The 19,562-nt window shown below is 30.7% G+C and overlaps 1 protein-coding gene across 1 annotated transcript; it reads left to right on the plus strand.

Annotated features, from left to right (window-relative positions):
• Positions 1-989: 989 nt before the first annotated feature.
• Positions 990-7,648, plus strand: LOC123196711 (E3 ubiquitin-protein ligase COP1). Its single transcript, XM_044610802.1, has 13 exons — positions 990-1,409; positions 1,823-1,900; positions 2,433-2,588; positions 2,911-3,267; positions 3,484-3,641; positions 3,756-3,821; positions 4,108-4,186; positions 4,838-4,993; positions 5,100-5,198; positions 5,737-5,841; positions 6,347-6,526; positions 7,069-7,179; positions 7,262-7,648. Exons 1-13 carry the CDS (start codon positions 1,089-1,091, stop codon positions 7,430-7,432), a joined length of 2,037 nt encoding a protein of 678 aa, XP_044466737.1. The 5' UTR covers positions 990-1,088; the 3' UTR covers positions 7,433-7,648.
• Positions 7,649-19,562: the final 11,914 nt, after the last annotated feature.

Here is a 19,562-nt window from a genome sequence, read left to right on the forward strand (position 1 = left end):
TTCTCATTGTTCAAAGCTAATTTGATAAAGACTCTTCATTGAGCTTCATCATGTCAAGGCTTCTTCATCTATCATTAAATGTCGTTAGCAATGGCAGAGGGAGAATGGAGGAAAATGGTAGAAATGGTTGCTATCACTAGAGAGAAGAAAAACCTCAAGATGTAGAGGCGAGGTAAAGAGAGGTCACTTTTCAAAATTGAAGCTAAAGTGAAATGTCAGTTTTTAAAATCTATGAGAAAATGAGATAAAATTACATTTTTTTACTATTATTGATAAAATAATGATTTTATCCTTAATCTTAATAAAAATTGGATAACGGGTGAATATTTGGGTTTTTTAAACTTTGTGGGTAAAAGTTTATCTTTGCACTAAGCCTTGGGTGGGAATAAGTCTTCTAGCCAACAGATTATCAAAAACACATGATGGCACAAACATTTAAAAATGGGTTATGAATGTAAATTAATCATATGGTATTATTCTATTATGTATAATTTTTCATACAAATATTAATATATTATCATATAATTAATTATTATTTTATTTTTAATTTAAAATTATATAATTAAATAATGATATGTCATTATTTATACACAAAATTATATATATTATGTATATAATACTACTATAAGAGAATACTCTTATCAATGAATAACAATAAGAGTATGTACATAATTTTATACATAAATAATGATATATCATTATATGATTATATATTATTTTATTTTTAATTTTTAATTATCTAATCATATAATAATATATCAATATTTATATATAAAATTTTATACAAAAATTATACACACAATACTATTTCTATGAATAATATAAGTATTTATTTTCTTATGATAATAAAAAAAAAAAGGGTGAGATAATTGATTATTGATTTTGTAAGTTGTGAGTTGTAACAAGCGATCCCGCACACAGACACACGGAAACGATCAGTCACGTGTTTCCCTTTGAGCCTCACAAACCCAAATCCTGACCCACACCACACCACTCTCTCATTTTCATTTTATTTTATTTTTTCGGTCAGTAAAATAAATTGATATGTACACAATCATCACTCTTAGCGAGAGAGAGATAAACGGTTCATGGAGGAAGTCTCGACGGAGCCGTTAGTACCAGCAATGAAGCCAGACCTCAAGCTTTCACCCGCTGCCGTGGAGACGGCGGCTTTGGTAGAACATGTTGGCAGCAAAGCCGCGGCGTTGGATGTGGGATTGTCGGAGCTGGACAAGGACATGCTGTGCCCGATTTGTATGCAGATCATTAAAGACGCGTTTCTAACCGCCTGTGGCCACAGCTTCTGTTACATGTGTATCATCACTCACCTCCGCAACAAGAGCGATTGCCCTTGCTGCGGTCATTACCTCACCAACAATCAACTTTACCCAAATTTCTTGCTTGATAAGGTTTGTCTCTTTACAAATTACTTTTATTTTTTAATTTAATATATATTTATTTTTTGATAATTCTATGAAACTGTGATTGTGTTGACAAGGCAACATTATGCGCCATTTTCAATGATAAATTATTAATATTTGCCCATCACGCTAAATTGTTATTATGCTACCCAATTAGTACTTTCCTTAAACATTCAGTAATATAGCAATAGTTTCTTTTAATAGTTTAGAGTGTGTTAATATTACGCTTATGTTAGTATGAATATATATTTCTTGATAGAATCTGTTAATAATAGCCATTTTCTAGTGTTGGCAATTTTATTATTGTTTCAATGTAAGTTTTGAACATATTTTTTATCTTGAAATGATGTACTGAGGAATGCAACTTATTGTTATACAATTTCTCTTTACCACATTTGTAGCTATTGAAGAAGACTTCTGCTCGTCAAATATCCAAAACTGCAACACCTTTGGAACATTTTCGTCAGGCATTACAACAGGTAAGCTGTCGGTAGACCATGACTTATTTACCATGAAATTCACTTGTTTACATGCGTATCCTTCTCAATTGTGTGAAATTGGTTGATTTGAGAATTGGATTGCCTTGTTGCTGTGAAATTGTTTGGTCCATGTGGCTTGATTCCACATTGTGATGTTGGGAGTTCGTGGGCTATGATTCGATTGTTGCCTCTCGTGGAAAATATCATACTTGGTGCAGCTTGTGTTTTACTTTTGTAAATTTCAATATAGAGTGAGGAGAATATCTGGGTGATTATTTTATTTATGTGTACTTGTGCATCAATTAAGATGTTTTAGATCATTTTCAAGATATGTTGTTGTTTTCAAGGTTGGCAAACTTCTAAATTTAATACATATGATATATTTTGTTTATCCCCTGCTGTTGATTGAAGCTGCAGTTGTGAACATGTATTGTCTGTCTTTCAAAATGCAGTTTTATAATTGGTATATTGGCGTCCACTACTGTTTTCATCTTAATTTTTCATTTTTATGGTACACTTTCTTGTTAGACAGGGTTGTGAAGTGTCTATCAAGGAAATTGACAACCTTATGTCACTCCTTGGAGAGAAGAAGAGAAAAATGGAACAAGAAGAAGCAGAAAGAAATATGCAAATACTGCTGGACTTCTTGCAATGCTTACGGAAACAAAAAGTTGATGAACTTAATGAGGTATTCTTGATAAGTTCTTGGAACCATCATATGTAGCTTAGTCACTTTCATATGAACAGCTTCCCGCCTCAAGGTCTTTGGTTAGTTGGACCATTTATTGCTGAATATCGAGTTCTCTCAAATATATATGGTTCTTGTCAAATTCATTTACTTGGTGAATTATAAGGTCAAGATTACTTTGGCCAACATGACATACTATTATTTGATTGTCCATGGGTGGGATCTTAGGCAACCCATGCTCTCTGACAGTTTTTCCTTAATTCTAGCATAAATATCTAGTTAGTTTAATTGATATTATTATTTTTTTTCTAAAATCTTCTAGGTACAAACTGATCTTCAGTATATTAAGGAGGACATAAATGCCGTTGAGAGACATAGGATGGAGTTGTATCGTGCAAGAGACAGGTATTCTGTAAAACTGCGGATGCTTGGAGATGATTCTACTGCAAGAAAACCATGGCTGTCATCCTTAGACAAGAACAGCGGTGGCCTGAGCTCCTGTTCTCTACACATGAGAGGAGGGATGCCTGCAGGAAATCTTCAGCAGAAGAAAGTGGATGGAAAGGCTCAAGTAAGCTTTCCTGGACTCCAGAAAAAGGATTCTCTGACTGGGTCAGACTCACAATGTTTTAACCAATCTGGTCTATCTGTTGTAAGAAAAAAACGGGTCCATGCACAGGTATTTAGTCATCCAATGTTTTATTTACATATATTTTTTTAAAGAAAAGAAAGCTTGTGTGACTGTTATTTCTAGCTTTGCATAAACTTTGTTTGGTCAATGCATGCTTTTTAATGAGTATTCTAGATATTTGCTTAGCTTAACCAGGGAGATACTCTCTATTTCATTATTTTCCTAGGCTAGATTCTTTGTTATTTTTTTCATATTTGGCTGCAGTTCAATGATCTGCAAGAGTGTTATCTGCAAAAGCGGCGACAGTTAGCAAACCAACCACATATTAATCAAGAAAGCGAGAAAAATGTCATACACAGAGAAGGATATAATGCTGGTCTTGCAGATTTTCAGTCTGTACTAACCACTTTTACTCGTTACAGGTATAGATGCCAAATTTTTTTTTTTCATTGTGGAAATATTTTCTATTCATAAGTATGCCATTGCATTACTGTTTACTACATGCAGTTTATCTGTTTTTTTCATCCTTAAAACAGTCGATTGAGGGTGATTGCAGAACTTCGGCAAGCAGATCTATTTCATGCAGCCAACATAGTATCAAGGTGAGTCTCTGTGGTCTTATGGTTATACCTTATTTTTGGATATTTGAAATAAGTTAATGGTTATATCATGTATCTTAAAAAATGTACTTTACATTAGACACAAAGTTTGTTTTGAGGAACTATAGATAAGAAAAAGTAGAATCATTGATATTTGGCTTTTGCCTTCTCTACACATATTAGGAAACTTAAACTTGTCACAAAGCTGAAGTTATTGGAAAAGAAATCTCACCCTGTAATACTAATTAAATTGTTCTGAAGCTTTGATAATTCATCATGTATATTGCAGCATAGAATTTGACCGGGACGATCAGTTGTTTGCTACTGCTGGAGTTTCCAGACGCATCAAGGTTTTTGACTTCTCTTCTGTAAGTTCTTGATTTTCTTTTATCTTTGACTTTGTTGTTCGTGGAATTGCTGCAGTGAGATTAACGATATTTAGTTATTTCAATCTCTTATTTAATATAGTTGGATAGTTTGTTCTCAAAAAGAGGGATATGGCAAATTTATACTTCTAGCACAACAATTTCCCCACAATTTCTCTAATCACTTGATAATGTATATGCTATGAGCATAAAAGAAGCTGGGGAGTAGATGTAGACAATTACAGTGGGGCAAGGAGGAATCGCTTAGTTGACATACATCTTCAAAATCAATGTCCACATGCCTATCTCAAATTTCTAATTTTATGTCATGAATTTGAAGTACATATTTACCTTCACACATATAAAACATTCAATTTGTGGAAATTTCCTGCCTACTCATCTGGTCATACCTTGACAAAAGTGGTTCTTGTGGCAGTTGTGTCTCTGAACTTTTTTCTGCATTTTGTTGTATTTCTTCTTGTAATGATTAGTGAAGCATCTGTGAACAAGATATCTTCCTGTTCTACCAAGCTACAATGATAGTTGTCTTTCTTCTTGGTTATTATGCTCAAAATAATGTACAAGTCTGGATGTAATTATTCTTCTGCTTACTTTAGCTGAGTGGTCATCATTACTTGTGTGATTGCTGTCTAGGTTGTGAATGAACCTACTGAGGTACATTGCCCTGTTGTGGAGATGTCAACACGTTCGAAGCTTAGCTGCTTGACTTGGAACAAATTTTCTAAAAACTGTATTGCTAGTAGTGATTATGAGGGAATAGTTTCTGTTTGGGATGTAACAACACAGCAGGTAATAATTGTAGCAATTAATTCTTCCCATCTTTTCATCCTAAATTTCATGGTTATGTGCTAATTCAGTATCTAAGTTTCAAGCACATGTGTAAATCCCTGTGCAGAGTGTGATGGAATATGAGGAGCATGAAAAGCGTGCATGGAGTGTTGATTTCTCTCACAAAGAACCCTCTATGCTTGTATCTGGTAGTGATGATTGCAAGGTACACTCATTGTTATTCAGATCTTGAACCAAGCATCCCTTATTTGACTAGATAAATCCATAATGTATTGCAGTATTTCGCCATTTAAAAAGATAAGTGAAAAGAGTTCATCTGAACTGACTATGTTTTTTGCACTGCTTAAGGATGGAATGGTTGTGATTTTGGCTTCTCTAGAATTTTCATTTTACGATAACTTAGGATTGCTAGATGTACTGCTGCTCGATTTTGTAGATGCCTCTGATTACTGTTGACATTATACTTTAAGATGTTTTAAAAGTAATTGTTTAGTGGCATGCAATCCAATAAATCACCTTTGATTCTGCTATTATTCAGTAGTTTTGCTGTTCTTACCGTACAGATTACTCTTTTCTTGGAGGTGTCTTTGTATGGCTAGAGACACTTGGTAGATCGGTTCTGTTCTAGGAATTTGTACTATTCTTTTTTTGAATCATTAATCTACATCTCTTTGTTTCTTTTTAAAAAAAAAATGTAATGCTATTTATATGTTATATATTATATTTTTTTGCATGATAATCAGGTCAAAGTTTGGTGCACGAAGCAGGAAGCTAGCGTTCTTAACATTGACATGAAAGCAAATATCTGTTGTGTCAAGTATAACCCTGGATCTAGCAATTTCATTGCGGTATGAGTATTTTTGTTAAGTTTCTAAAGATGTCTAATACAGTTTGCATGTTGTGTAAAATTATAAATACTTTATTTGGGAGCTGATCTAGTGAAATCCTCCTTGCACATTGCATGTAGTCAGACTAAATGAGACTTTTAAGTTTCATACACCTATAACTTATTCTTCTATCCTTGCATACCTGTGTGTGCATGCACATGCTAATCTTTGAAATCCATGTTTTGTGATTCTTTAGTGTTTGGGAAAGAGTACATAAGTTCAATGCTCTATTGAATTGTTAAACCTGTTCATTTGCATTACATAATTGTGGCAATGATTCTGATAACTCTTTTTCAATTACGAATTGTTTTGACTTTCAGAGGGATGAATTTGAATATCAGTGTTATGTAGAAATTCAATGCAGTTGTTTGCCATTGTTAGAATTGCTATAATGTGCATACCATTTTGTGCAATAAGCACCCTTCTCCTGATTTTCCTTTGCTGGCTAAAAAACAAACTTGTGCAGGTTGGTTCAGCAGATCATCACATCCATTACTATGATTTGAGAAACATTAGCCAACCACTCCATGTGTTTACTGGGCATAAAAAAGCTGTTTCATATGTGAAATTCTTGACAAATAATGAACTTGCTTCTGCATCTACAGACAGCACACTACGGTTATGGGATGTGAAAGAAAATCTGCTAGTGAGTAAATCATGCTTTAGCCAAAATTATCATTTTGATTATCCTTTCATTACCTAGTTAACTTAGGTTAAGATTTACATGCTCATTTTAAAGTTTGGTTTTGAAAGCAGTGAGGTTGGGATCAAGGTTTCATGGATAATTTTTTTGTTTTTTATTTTTTCATAGCCCTTTTTGAAACTTCCCAATTATTAGAAAAATGAAATATAAGACTAATGATATCTCTCCTCTCCAATCTCCATGTGTGGTTGAGGATGAGGTTGTAGCTTCAATCTCAGGTAGCCATGCGAATATAACTTGCTAAAAAAATAAGAAGGGCAGCTTTGAGTTGTTTGTTTCACCGAAATCATTTGTAATTCAGCCTTAACCAGGAAGAAAATATCTGTGGTGGCAGTGAATAATATATTTTGAGTTCTTGTATTCGGTGAATTTAATTTATCTCTGGGTGTGGTATGATTTTTTTTCATTTCTCCAGGTTTCTTGTTTGAATGTATCTAAAGAATATGGCAAAATTAAGCTGTGAAACTCATTGTGAATGTTCACAGGTTCGAACGTTTAAAGGCCACACAAATGAGAAGAACTTTGTGGGTCTCACGGTTAACAGCGAATACATAGCTTGTGGCAGCGAAACAAACGAAGTATATGTTTACCATAAGGTCAGAACAATCATGGAAACTAATCTTTACAGTCTTACAATATTTTTCTGATACTAAGTGTAGCTTTCTAATCAATCTGCAGGAAATCTCTAAACCAGTGGCATGGCATAGATTTGGGTCGCCTGATTTAGATGATACTGACGAAGATGCAGGATCTTACTTCATCAGTGCTGTATGTTGGAAGAGTGACAGTCCCACAATGTTAACTGCCAACAGTCAAGGAACCATAAAAGTGCTAGTGCTTGCGGCTTGAAAAGATTGATTGAAAAAGAGAGGAAAACTATTTGAATCTTCTTTTGCACCAAAATTGAACGATTTTATGTAGATAGATATCATTGAAATTTGAAAATAGAAAGATGCAATACGCCATGGTTAACTGTAAATTCCACCATTTTGTATGTATTTAAACACAAGGGTTCTAAGCACAGTGTAGCATTTACCTATTGATCGATGCAGGCAAGTTTAATTACGTGGGCTGGTTCCATTCTCAACCAATAAAGAATATCTTAATAATATATTTTTTATCATTTATAATATTTTATTTAGTTTATTAATACTAAAATATTATGATAATATTTATTATCAAGAATGATGTGATAAATAATATAAGTAATAATCTAATTATCAATTTGACTTTAGATATTAAAAAATTATAAAGATAATTAAGATTTTATTATAATTATATTTTTATTTATTAATTTTTTAAATGTAAAAATTATTTTAGAACAATTATTCTAAAGCTTAAAGGCATTTAAAATAAATAATATATTAATATTTTTTATTATTTTTAATTTAAAATAATAATTATTTATATTTATCAAATATAATAATTATTTCTCCTTAATAACCTTTTCCCATTTGAAATAGATAAAATATGTAGAGTAATTAAGGGGGAAATGTCCCTTACTTGGTGCACTTTAAAGTGGGAGAAGATGAAATGAACCAGCACTAGACAGAAAATAAAAAAAATTCATGTTCATGTACAGAACTTCAGCTAAGTCTGAACAAAGGCGATGCTCTCAAATTATCATAGTAAAATGCACACATGAAAGCTGCTTCCCATTTACAAGCAGCAGCATATAAATGAAAGAAAAGTAGATCCCACAAATGAGTTCATGCTTTGTAATACAATGTAAAGGCAACGCTTAAACAACAAAATTTTCATGGCAAAAGTAGAAAAAAGAAAACTAAAAATTTATTTCACTTTCGTATACATGTAAAGGGGACGAAAGGTTAGTACTTAGAACTGTAGAGGAAGAACCAATATAATTCATTACATCTTGGAAACAAATATTTAAAGGAAATGAAGGCACAAACAGTGAACAAGAAAATTAAAAAAAAAAGAAATATGATACGTCTCTCTCTTTCAAGAATGAAAAGAGTGATCACGACCAAAATCTTCGATATTCTCGGCCTTGCAAGGTCAAGAAAACTCGAACGGCCTTGATGAGGTCGAAAGAAGACGAGAGAAGACATAAGAAGGAGAAGCTCAGGAGAGATATCGCCACTACTTCTACAGTAGGACAGACTTTTCACCATGATGTTGAAGTAAAACTAAAAGAACCAGGAAGTTCATTATAACCAAGAGAAAAAATGGCTGATACAGGAAAAGATGAGTCATGGCTATGACCCAGACCAGATGATGAATGGGGAGCAAAAGGGTCTTAAGGTTGACCAAAATTAAAAAGAACAGTGCCATGAAAGAAGAGGAAGGTGGTGCAGGTATTTATAATCAGATTCAGTGACTGCTGTATTCTTTTCTAAGTTAACTCTGTCTCTGTGTAGTAAGGTATAATTGACTGTTATTAAAACAGCAGAGGGTTGATGGGTCAATTCATGCAAGGGTTTGTTCTCTTGGGATGCCAGGTTCGTCTCTATACTTTCTTTACCATTTCTGCAAATTAATTATCATTTCTTGTTATTCATAAATAGATCATATTTTATAAGTCAAAAGACTTATTCCCACACAGGGTCCCCGGTGTATTTCTAAATTTTTGTTCATAACATTTTAAAAATTTTTAAATTTATTATTTTATTAAAATTTTGTTATTATGTTTAAAGGTAAAATTATCATTTAACTAAAAATTTTAAAAAAAACTTAAATTTTATTTTATTTTCTCTTTTAATTAAAAAACAAACAATTTTCTCACCCAAAATTTAAAAAATTACATTTTTCTCCCTAGAATTTGATTTTTTCTAGTCATATTTTTTGACAACCAATCAGTTCCAATTGTTGGCTGGCTTTATGTGTGTTTCCCCCTAATGGTTTTCTGACGTGTAAATCACACAAAATTCAACTAAAATGGCTAGAAGATGTCGCACAAATATGTGTATTATCCAATTATTTGTGAGTCAACCGAACAATGCATAGACGATGATGCACAAACAGTCGGATATTGCACAAATTAGTATGACTTTCTCCTACCAGAACCTATTAGTCATTGAAAAGTGTAACCAGAAAGAATAAAACCTTATAGGGAAAATACAACATTTAAAATTTTTGGTGAAGAAATTATTAACATTTTAAATTAAGGATGAAAAATAAGATAAAATTTTAGTTTTTTTTTATTTTTTATTAAATGATAGTTTTACTCTTAACCTTAATAAGAAATTTTAATAGGAAGTTATATATTTGAATTTTTGAAACCTTGCAGTGAAAGTTTGCAAATACATCAAACCTTGGGTGGGAACAAGTCTTTTGGTCTATTTTATGTATAATGTTTAGATCATCAATTTTCTTATTAGTTACAAAATCTGTTAACTCTTTTTTTCAAATGTTCTACCTTAATGTGTATAGTCTTTACTTCACCTTGGGAGATAGTCTAGTTATTAGAGTGAAGAGCAACATTTTTTTATTTTATTATGAGACCGTTCTTATGAGATTGAACTGACCACACTAAATAAGTGAAATTTTAACTTCAATAACTAGTTTCACAATCATTGCATCGAATAAGTAAAAATTTTAATCTTAAAATGTTCGGAAGAGGAGATTTGAACCTTTCTCATACTTGAAATCACAAACCTTTAATATTCAAGCTACTCCTATATATATATACACAAAAACGGGGAAGCTAACCTAGTTTAGTTAGACTAATAAACCTCGACACATAATAATTAAAGTTGTAATCACTATATTAAATAAATTAAAATTTCACTAATAATAAAAGCTCTTGTTCTTAAACTCAGGATTTTTACCTTGAAGATAGTAAGACGCTACTAATTTTGTTAACCTCTGAGGGTATATGAATAACAACATTAATAGTATTCAATCCGATGGTTGGATTAACCCAGAGAAGTATAACCAATTTTATGAGCTGAAGCATGAATGAAATTGAAGTTAGAAGGGGTAATAAGGGGAGAGGGTCATGCATTAAATTTGAAGTTAAAAAGGAAGGGAGCGGTGGTAGGGTTCGGCCATTAAATTGAGGCGATAAAATGAATTCCCAATGAAGGAAAAGTGAAACGTATGGCCACCAATTGAGAAAGGTGCAAATGCTGAAAGAAAAGGAAACGACATAAACAAAACCCAAGGGATTTCCTGCAAATGGTTGTCCTCTTTCTCCAACAAAGTTCCAGATTCAGTACCGCTCCTTTTGTTCCTCTCTGTAAAGTTTCCAATTTCATATATAACCCCTGTCCCCAATACCTCTAATTCCCATGTCTTATGTAATTATTGATCATTCAAAGCAGTGGGGGCAATCTTCCATTGTTAGGTCAGTCTCACATGCCCCAACCCCCCCACTCTCATTTATTATTCATATGTTGAGTAATTAATATTTTTCCATTATAAATAATAATCTTTTTATAAATATTTTTCTTGTAATTGAGAAAAATTTTTTTATACAAAATTATAAATTTAAATCTCTTTTAATAATATAATAAAATCAAAATTTTGATTTTTTGGTTCAATAATTATGTTATCGTTGATTGAATTTAAAATTTATCATATTTAACATAATTAATTTTGTTCTAATTTGATAGTCAAATTTCGATATAATTCTTAGTTATAAAAATAAATACTATATTCATATTTAAACATACCACTTTGACAAAATTATATATTAAATAACTTATAATTCAATTTTTCTAATTCAAGTTTGAAAACTCTAATTGTAACGCAAATAATTTAAGCTCAAACCTTAATCACAAATTCATCGAAACCTTCATACATATATTCAAATTTGAACTTATTTGAATCGTTGTTTACTCGAATCTTAAACTCATCAAAATCAGAATTCACCTTAATCGGCCAAAATAATTTAGTTCTAGAAGAACTTAATTGAAAGGAATGGTAGCAAGTTATCGTGGAGAAAAGCAAACCATTTCATTACTAATGTGTTCTCTTAAAATTTAACTTTAATATCATGTGATTTAGAAAAAAAAAAAAAAAAAACAAAGTATGATTTTTTTTTTTCCCTAATAATTTAATGTGAAGAGGGTAGGTTTGGATTTCCAGACTGGTGGTAATGGCTGGAGGTGTAAATAGTTGTGGACCGGAGAAGGCAGCAGAACAGACAGCAGAGCATCATCATAACCTGAAAGTAGTCATCATGAATTTCCATCGTCATGCCCTGTCACCCTATATTTAATTAAGTCCTTTCTGCAATAGGGCCCCCTACTTTTCCATTTTCCTGCAATTGGTCAGCTCAGTTTCAGTCCCGGTCTCTCTCTCTCTCTCTCCCCCTTTCAAAACCCACTGTGAAGTTTGAAATACAGCAAATTCAAATCTGGCAACTTGGAAGAACACTCCCTTTGCCGAATAAGGAGTGGCTTCACATCTATCTAACCGAACAATTACATTTGGGTTGCTCTACTTTTGCCCTGTGGCCCAAAATGGTCAATATAACTCCAACCCACTTCTCAAATAAACCCAACCCAGATCAGAAAATACAGTATGAAAATAATATTTTAATCTAACCCTGAAGAACAATTATGATACTATAATTATTATATTAAATAAATAAAAAATTTAATTTTAAAATCACATTAGAGAGGATTTGAAACTTTTATTTTTATATTTAAAATATCACTTTTTTTCTATTTAAATTATCTTTTAAAGATGTTTAATTTAAATAATATTTTTATTTTTATTATTAACAAATCAAATAATATAACTAATAAAAGATAAATTATAAGAATAATCTTTATAAAACTCCAATCAAACACCCCGTTTGAAAGCAGTACAATCAACTTAATTATATGCAAACTGAACCCAATTACTGTGTTCTCCATCAATAAACAAACTAAACAGAAACTTTATTTGGTGGGCGATGATGAATTATATGGCATACTTTTGCGGGGATACCTAATTGGGTTCTTCATTATTGGTGCAAGCGAGAACGAGGCGTTGATGTGGGATTTCAACAAATGAAATAAATAATATAATGCTCATTCAAATCCAACCAACTTTGCGTAAATGGTTTGGTTTAGCCCTAGCCACAATTAATATTCCCGAGTCTCAATAATTTACAAAGAATTGTCAAGCTTTAGCTTTAGACCGATCATATTTTATAGAGTATATTATTATATAATTAGATATTATTTTATTTTTAATTTAAAATTTTTTAATCATATATTGATATATAAAAAATATATATATTTATTTATCTAAAATAAATATATATAATTGTAATTTTTTTTATATATAAGCCGTTACTTTTCGCCAATGATTCTATAAGACTAATTATATTTTGGCAAGCAAGCAAGCTTTGAACTATTAGGTTGATTATTATAAAATGTATATGATAAGAAAGATGGGTTTGGCCGCGTCTCATGATCATTTGATGTTGAAGACTTGGAAAAGCAATAAAAAAATGTGTAGAAGAAACGTATTTGGCTTTCTTCTAGTGAATTTGAGATAAAAAAAATTGAAGTGGTAAGCTTAATTTCTCCAAGCAATAGTCATGGTTTCAGCCTCAACTATTAACCTTTTTACAACTATGGTCGGTGTATGATAACATTTTAAAATCATTTTAGTGGTGGCCTTGTCAAAGGCAATGATTTTCTGTCATGGGCTTAAGCCCAAATTCAATTTGAATAAATTAAAAATAAGTAATGAATTCGTCTCGAACGAATTTGAATTTGATAATTCAATATTTTTAAACTTAAACTCTAGCTCGAGTTTAAGTATAATATTTTTTAATACAATATTTGTCATGGAAAAACAATCCTTACATAAGAAGATAACGAAGGGCAAATAATGGATGCATTCAACCTAATACAATACCCAACTTAAAATTTTTCTAGTTGCTTTAAAAGAAAAAAAAGGGCACTTTAATATGTTGACTTTGGTTCATCAAATCTTGACCAACCAATCGACATTTATTAGAATCACTTTCATGGTCTAAAACAAGATCTCACAACCGTTCTTACTTTCTCCAAGTGGTACAATACAACCTTTGAATACAAAAGCATCTTGACCCCTTTCACTGCATCTTATTGTTAAAAAAAAGAAAAGAACATAAAAAATTTGCAACAATCTTTTGCAATATTAATTAAAATCCAACCAACTTTCAAATCAATGTTCAATATTATAAAAACCCATCTTCCTTATGAGGAAACTTATGTTTCCTTGGTTGACAGGGACCTTCATAATGTGAAGTCATGGATAAGAAGGAAGGTTTTCTAGAGCAATCCCAACAATCACTTGCTTTTTATTATGGTTGAACAAGAAGTTCATCCAAAGGCAAACCCAATTAGAGTTAAAGAGGATCAACCGACTGTCTTGATTTAAAAAAAAAAAATTAAATTAATTTTTTAAAATTTTATTTAACCCCTCATAATTTTTAATTGACCTCTTTTATTTTTGAAAAATTTTCAAATATAACTTTTAAAATTTTATTGAATAGTTTTATATACGCAAACAATCATATATCATTATATGATTAGATAGTTTCAAATTAGAAATAAAATAATATTTAATTACGTAATGATATATCATTTTTTGTATATAAAATTATACACATTATTTATGTTCATGACTTTATTGAATTTTATTTGACTTAATTTAAATTTTAGGCCAAAGGACTATTTCCCACCCAAGGTATGCTGTTTTCTCAAGTTTCTCCTCGTTAACTTTAAAAAATCTCATTTACCCACTCATGACCGGTTAAAATTAATGGTTTCAAGGGTAAAATCGTTATTTTGTCTGTATTATTAAAAATAAACCTAAATTTGATTTTATTTTTTCTCCTAAACCCTAAAAACTAACAATTTTCTCCAACCCAAGTTTTAAAAAGCAGCATTTTCCCCCCTAGGGTTTTCAATTTTTCAGAGTTAGTTTTCTAGCGTCATTTCTTCCTCTCCAACGTGGTCTCCTTCCGACGGTTGTCTTGGACACGATCATCAATGAAAACGATTCATCTTCGTCAAGACAAAAACGCATCTTTGTCTCTGACGAAGACGAAGATAAGTCGTCTTCGTCGACGACCGTACATAGGACAATAACTGGAAGGAGGCTGTATCGGAGAGGAAAAGGCATCATCTGGAGGTCATCAGAGAGGAAGAAATGATGCCAAAAAACTAACTCTGAAAAATTAAAAACCCTAAGAGGAAAATTGTTGTTTTTTAAAACTTAGATTGGGGGAAATTGTTAGTTTTAAAAATTTTAGAGGAGAAAATAAGATAAATTTTTTAGGGGTTAGAGTTCTATTAATTTTAATAGCCTATAGATGGGTAAATAAGATTTTCAAAATTAACAGAGAAAAACTCGAGAAAACCACGTAATTTGGGTGGGAAGTAGTCCTTTGGCCTAAATTTTATTATTCTTCATTAACCTCCCTATATTCCAACTTTTTCTTCCATTTTTTTGGATTCTATTCTATCGTTCGTACATTGCATGTAAGATTCTATAGATAGTCTAAAATTAGCCAAATTATAGGAAGAGATTAATTTTTTTCAAATGGGAAATAAATCAGATATAAGTTATCAAAGTCTTTTACATTAATAAGTCCAACAACGCCTTCACAATAGAACATAGTATTTTACTTTAAAGTAAGAAAGGAATAAAATTCTAAGTGGCTCCAACCAAGAAAGAGGCATCACTAGTCAAGCCCAATTGCAAAATTCAGTTATGCCTATAGTAAAAAAGTAAACCCATGTCTTTACATATCAATAAAAGAGTAATTTAAATGTATATATTTTAAATATATAAATAAATACGTATTTATATATATTCTTATATTTTTTAATTTAAAATTATCTAATTATATAATAATACATATCAAATATGTACACATTTGTTCTGTTTTCTTGCCCAGTTCTATTCTACTTTTAACATAAAGTATAATTTTGGAGTGATTTACCATATCAAACCACAAAAAGAAATATATATAAAAAAATTAGGGTGGTGGGTTATGTAAAGTGATTGAAAGTTTGACTTGGAATCTAATTGCTTTTCCCATTATAAATTTGTATTCTATTTTTGCAACCCATAAATTTTACATCAATGTATTAGAAAAGTCTGAAGAATTTGATGACAAATAGCACAAAAAACTTCATAAAGAGCACAAATTTGTCAAAAAAGGTACAAAAAAGAACAAAAATGGCTTTGCAACATAAACCCGAAAACAAAAAATAAAAAAGATAAAACTTTAAGGAGAATTGAGTGCCTGGAATTAATGGCTTTACAGAGAAGAAAGGGTTTCAAGTCTCTGCTGTTGGTAGATTGACTTGCTGTTACCTTTGAAGAGTGACTTTTGTTTTCTCTTTCAAATGAAAAATTAGCACAAATTATCTATTATTAAAGACAACTCCAAAAATTGCGCAAATGTAAAAAAAAAAAAAAGATTTAATATATCAAAAAAATATAAATTTAAATTTTCTCGGATGATATATTAAAATTAAAAATTTAAATTATTTAATTCAATAATTATAAGATCAACCAATAAATCCCCGAATCGAATGGTATTTCTTGCAAATGGATGAAATTTCCTGCCATTTCTCTCTGTAATTTAATGGAAAACGCTTATTTCAAATGGATGACACTTGAGCCATGACTACCAACTCTCTTTACCAGTTAATCGGCATTTATTTCAAATGGTAATTAGGATTTAGTGACTTTTTAATTTGATTTATAAAAATTGTTCAATTCTTGTTAGAAGTCAAGGCACCGTGCACACCCTTACAATAGTATCACTCGTATAAGGGTGGATTCGGATTAGATTTGATTCAAATAAAAAATAATTTAATAAATCAAAATTAAGTCTAATTCAAGTTTAATTTAAATAAAAAACAACTTAACTTAGTTCGGTTTAAATTTGACTCAATTTTGTAATTCAAATCAATTATTTAAATTTATAAATCAATTTAGCTCAAATTGATGGTTCAAATGTATGATTCAAATTCCTATTTTGAATTTATAATTTATTGGCAAAACGAAATAATATTCAAATTTTTTTATTCGAGCTACAAATTCGAATTACCAATTTGAATTGATTTGAATCAAATTGAGTTACAAATTCAAACTACTGATTTAAGCCCCGAATTCAAGCCATATTCTAGTCAAACCAAGTCAAATACCTTTTGATTTGAGTTTGGCTCGAACTGAAAAATAAGTCAAATCTTTTAGCTTAAATTCAATCCAAATTTGAATCAAATGAATTTAAACCAAGTTAAATCAAGCCAAATCAATTTTCAGGATTGGCCGGCTCAAAGCATATCTAGGCCTACACCTGTTGATGAGATTTTTTTCACTAATCAGGACACAATCTTAAGTTTTGTACAAAAGAGATTATGATAATAATAATTAAATTTAAATAATAATTATGTTATCAAGACTACTGAATAACAATAAAATGCAAAGGAATTTCAACATAATTTGATCTGTAATTCAAAAACCTATATCAACATTTATTATATGGTCAACATTATATGTGTTTATTTTTTTATATATAATTCATATGTATAGATAACGTATCATTTAATAATTAGGTATTATTTTATCTTTAATTTAAAATCATTTAATTATACGATGATATATTATTTATATATAAATTATATATAAAAGATATTTACATAATTTATGTTATTATATAGTTTTGAAGTTCATTTGTTGTCACCCTATTGTATTGTCACTACATGTAAGTAGAGGATTTTAATTAGACACGCTCAAGTGATTAACAAGCAAGTACAAAAGCAAACAAAGCCTTGTGACCGCCAAGGCAGTGACATAGCTTATTGGGATCCCACTAAATGTGGTTAGTCTTCAAAGTCATCCGCTTTGTCTTTAAAAAGGCGTTTGTTCCAAACTTTAAAGATAATTTTGATAATTTATTTGTTATTATTTATATTATTTTATTTAATTTATTAATAATAAAAAATTATGATAATTTTTTATATTTAAGATTATTATATTTATCTTTAGGAAAAAAATTCTACCGTGGTTATGGTATTTTATGGAAGAAAATGTTTTAAAAAAGACTTAGCATTAAAAGATTTCTAAGAAGGATTTATAATATGACTTGCTAAGGGTAGAGTTAGATTTGAGTTGAGTTTGATTCAAGGAGAGTTGAGTTCGAATTTGAGTTTATCGATTTTTTTTTTAAAATTATTTGAACTCAATTTGTTTGAGAGGAGCTGAATTCAAATTTAACTTGAGTTCAAATTAAATCAAGTTTGAGTAAAAAATAATTAAAATGATATTATTTTGATATGTATTAGTTAAAACGATATCGTTTAAGTTGATTTACATCAATTTTTTCTAAGTTCATGAAATTGACGAGTCAAATATCTCTCAAACTCTAATTCGAAAATTTTTTATTCTCACGCTCAAGCTTAAACTCGAATTAATTTGAATTGATCTCGTTTCAAGCTCGTTCAATCTGAATTTGTTTTTAAACTTAAACAACATCAATTTAAATCCAGCCCTAATTAGGATTCCCTTTTTATCTTCATTTGAAACTTTATTTACAGGAGAAAAAGGTAGAATTATAAGCTATTTATTACATTCAATTTTGCGTTAATTGTGAAAAAGGAATACATTCTAGTAAGGTTGAAGGTTCAAAGCAGAGTGATCATGTCATTGAATGAAGCAGAAGGAATAATCCGAGTATCTTCTCTAAGGAAAAAGCTAATTAACCATTCAAAACCAAGCGGCTACCACTACCACTATGACTGGCAGCCCATGCTCCTTTCTGTTGCTTTCGTTTTGTATTGTTTTGTTTTGTTTTTACTTTTGATTTTGGATGGCGGGGTTTCAATAGCAGCAGCCCGCTGACTGACCCCACCAAGCCCACATGCTCCGACCCGGATTCAACCCTCTGTTATTCAACCTCCTATCCCTCTTTTCTTTTTGGATGGACAGTGAAATTATTTGCCCATTTTTCTTTATTTTTGAAGTAGCATTTTCATGACATTCATATCATCCACAGAGGTTGAGGATCAACATGGTGAACGGGTGAAGAAGAAAGATCCGACGACCCGTTGGACATTCTTTTGTTGCAGATATTGGGTGAACTTTGTACCAAAAGTACGTGGCGCAGGGCTTTCGCATCCCGATCTATCACATTCTCTTCCCGCATATTCCTTAGAATGTTCTCTTTTACCTTTTTCCTTTTTTATTTTCTAATTTAACTTATCTACGCTGTGGACCACCCCAGGCTTGTTTCTTTTTGGGCCCACGGTTACACTTAAGAAAGGGCATGGAAAGGGCGGCTTTTCGAAGTGTATGGCTCTGATTGTTGCTCCCGATTGATCAAGTGTTCGATTTTCAGATCACGGAGGGGGAGTGACATGGATGTGGTGGCAGGGAAGCATTACCTCAAAGATTTGGGAAATAAAGACGTTAAGGTGGAGAGGAGCAAGTAACACGCGCATGTGAGGGTACTTGAAAGCTCGTCCCCTACTAGCCTCCCTTAGACACGGTAAATCCAGGAAATTACCCTAAATGAAGAAGATATTTAGTATATAAAATAATATAAATTCAAGTTTTTTTTTTTTATAATATATCAAAATTAATATTTTATTTTATTTAGTTGGATAATTATAAGATTGGTTAGACATATAATTTATTTTATTTGATACAATTATTTCCGTTTCGAAGAGACAATTCAACTCAGATGACATCTAAGACAAATAATTAAAAATAAAAAATGAATATAGAGATATTTTTTAAATGGTTTTAGTCGAAAACTTAAGTTTATTTTTATGTTGTTGAATTGTTCTAATTTAGTGGTGAATCCAAAAATACAATATAAAAAGATTAAAAAATATATAAAAATAAAAATTTAGAGATCAATTAAGAAATAATAAAATTTAATAAGGATTCATGTGAAATTTTATGGATTATTTTGATATTATAGATATATTAAATTAGTAATTTTTTAAATATAATAAGATATTAAATATTTATTTTTTATACCGAGAGGGGGTAATTCATATTTTTT

This window comes from Mangifera indica, chromosome 14, assembly GCF_011075055.1.
Source record: "Mangifera indica cultivar Alphonso chromosome 14, CATAS_Mindica_2.1, whole genome shotgun sequence".
In the NCBI taxonomy this organism is placed as follows: Eukaryota; Viridiplantae; Streptophyta; class Magnoliopsida; order Sapindales; family Anacardiaceae; genus Mangifera; species Mangifera indica.

Excerpts from the sequence above, each read along its gene's own strand:
- LOC123196711 (XM_044610802.1), top strand. The coding sequence starts at position 1,089 with ATGGAGGAAGTCTCGACGGAGCCGTTAGTACCAGCAATGAAGCCAGAC. Across the intron at positions 1,901-2,432 it reads TTCGTCAGGCATTACAACAG|GGTTGTGAAGTGTCTATCAA; the intron begins GTAAGCTGTCGG and ends CTTGTTAGACAG. Across the intron at positions 3,268-3,483 it reads AAAAACGGGTCCATGCACAG|TTCAATGATCTGCAAGAGTG; the intron begins GTATTTAGTCAT and ends ATTTGGCTGCAG.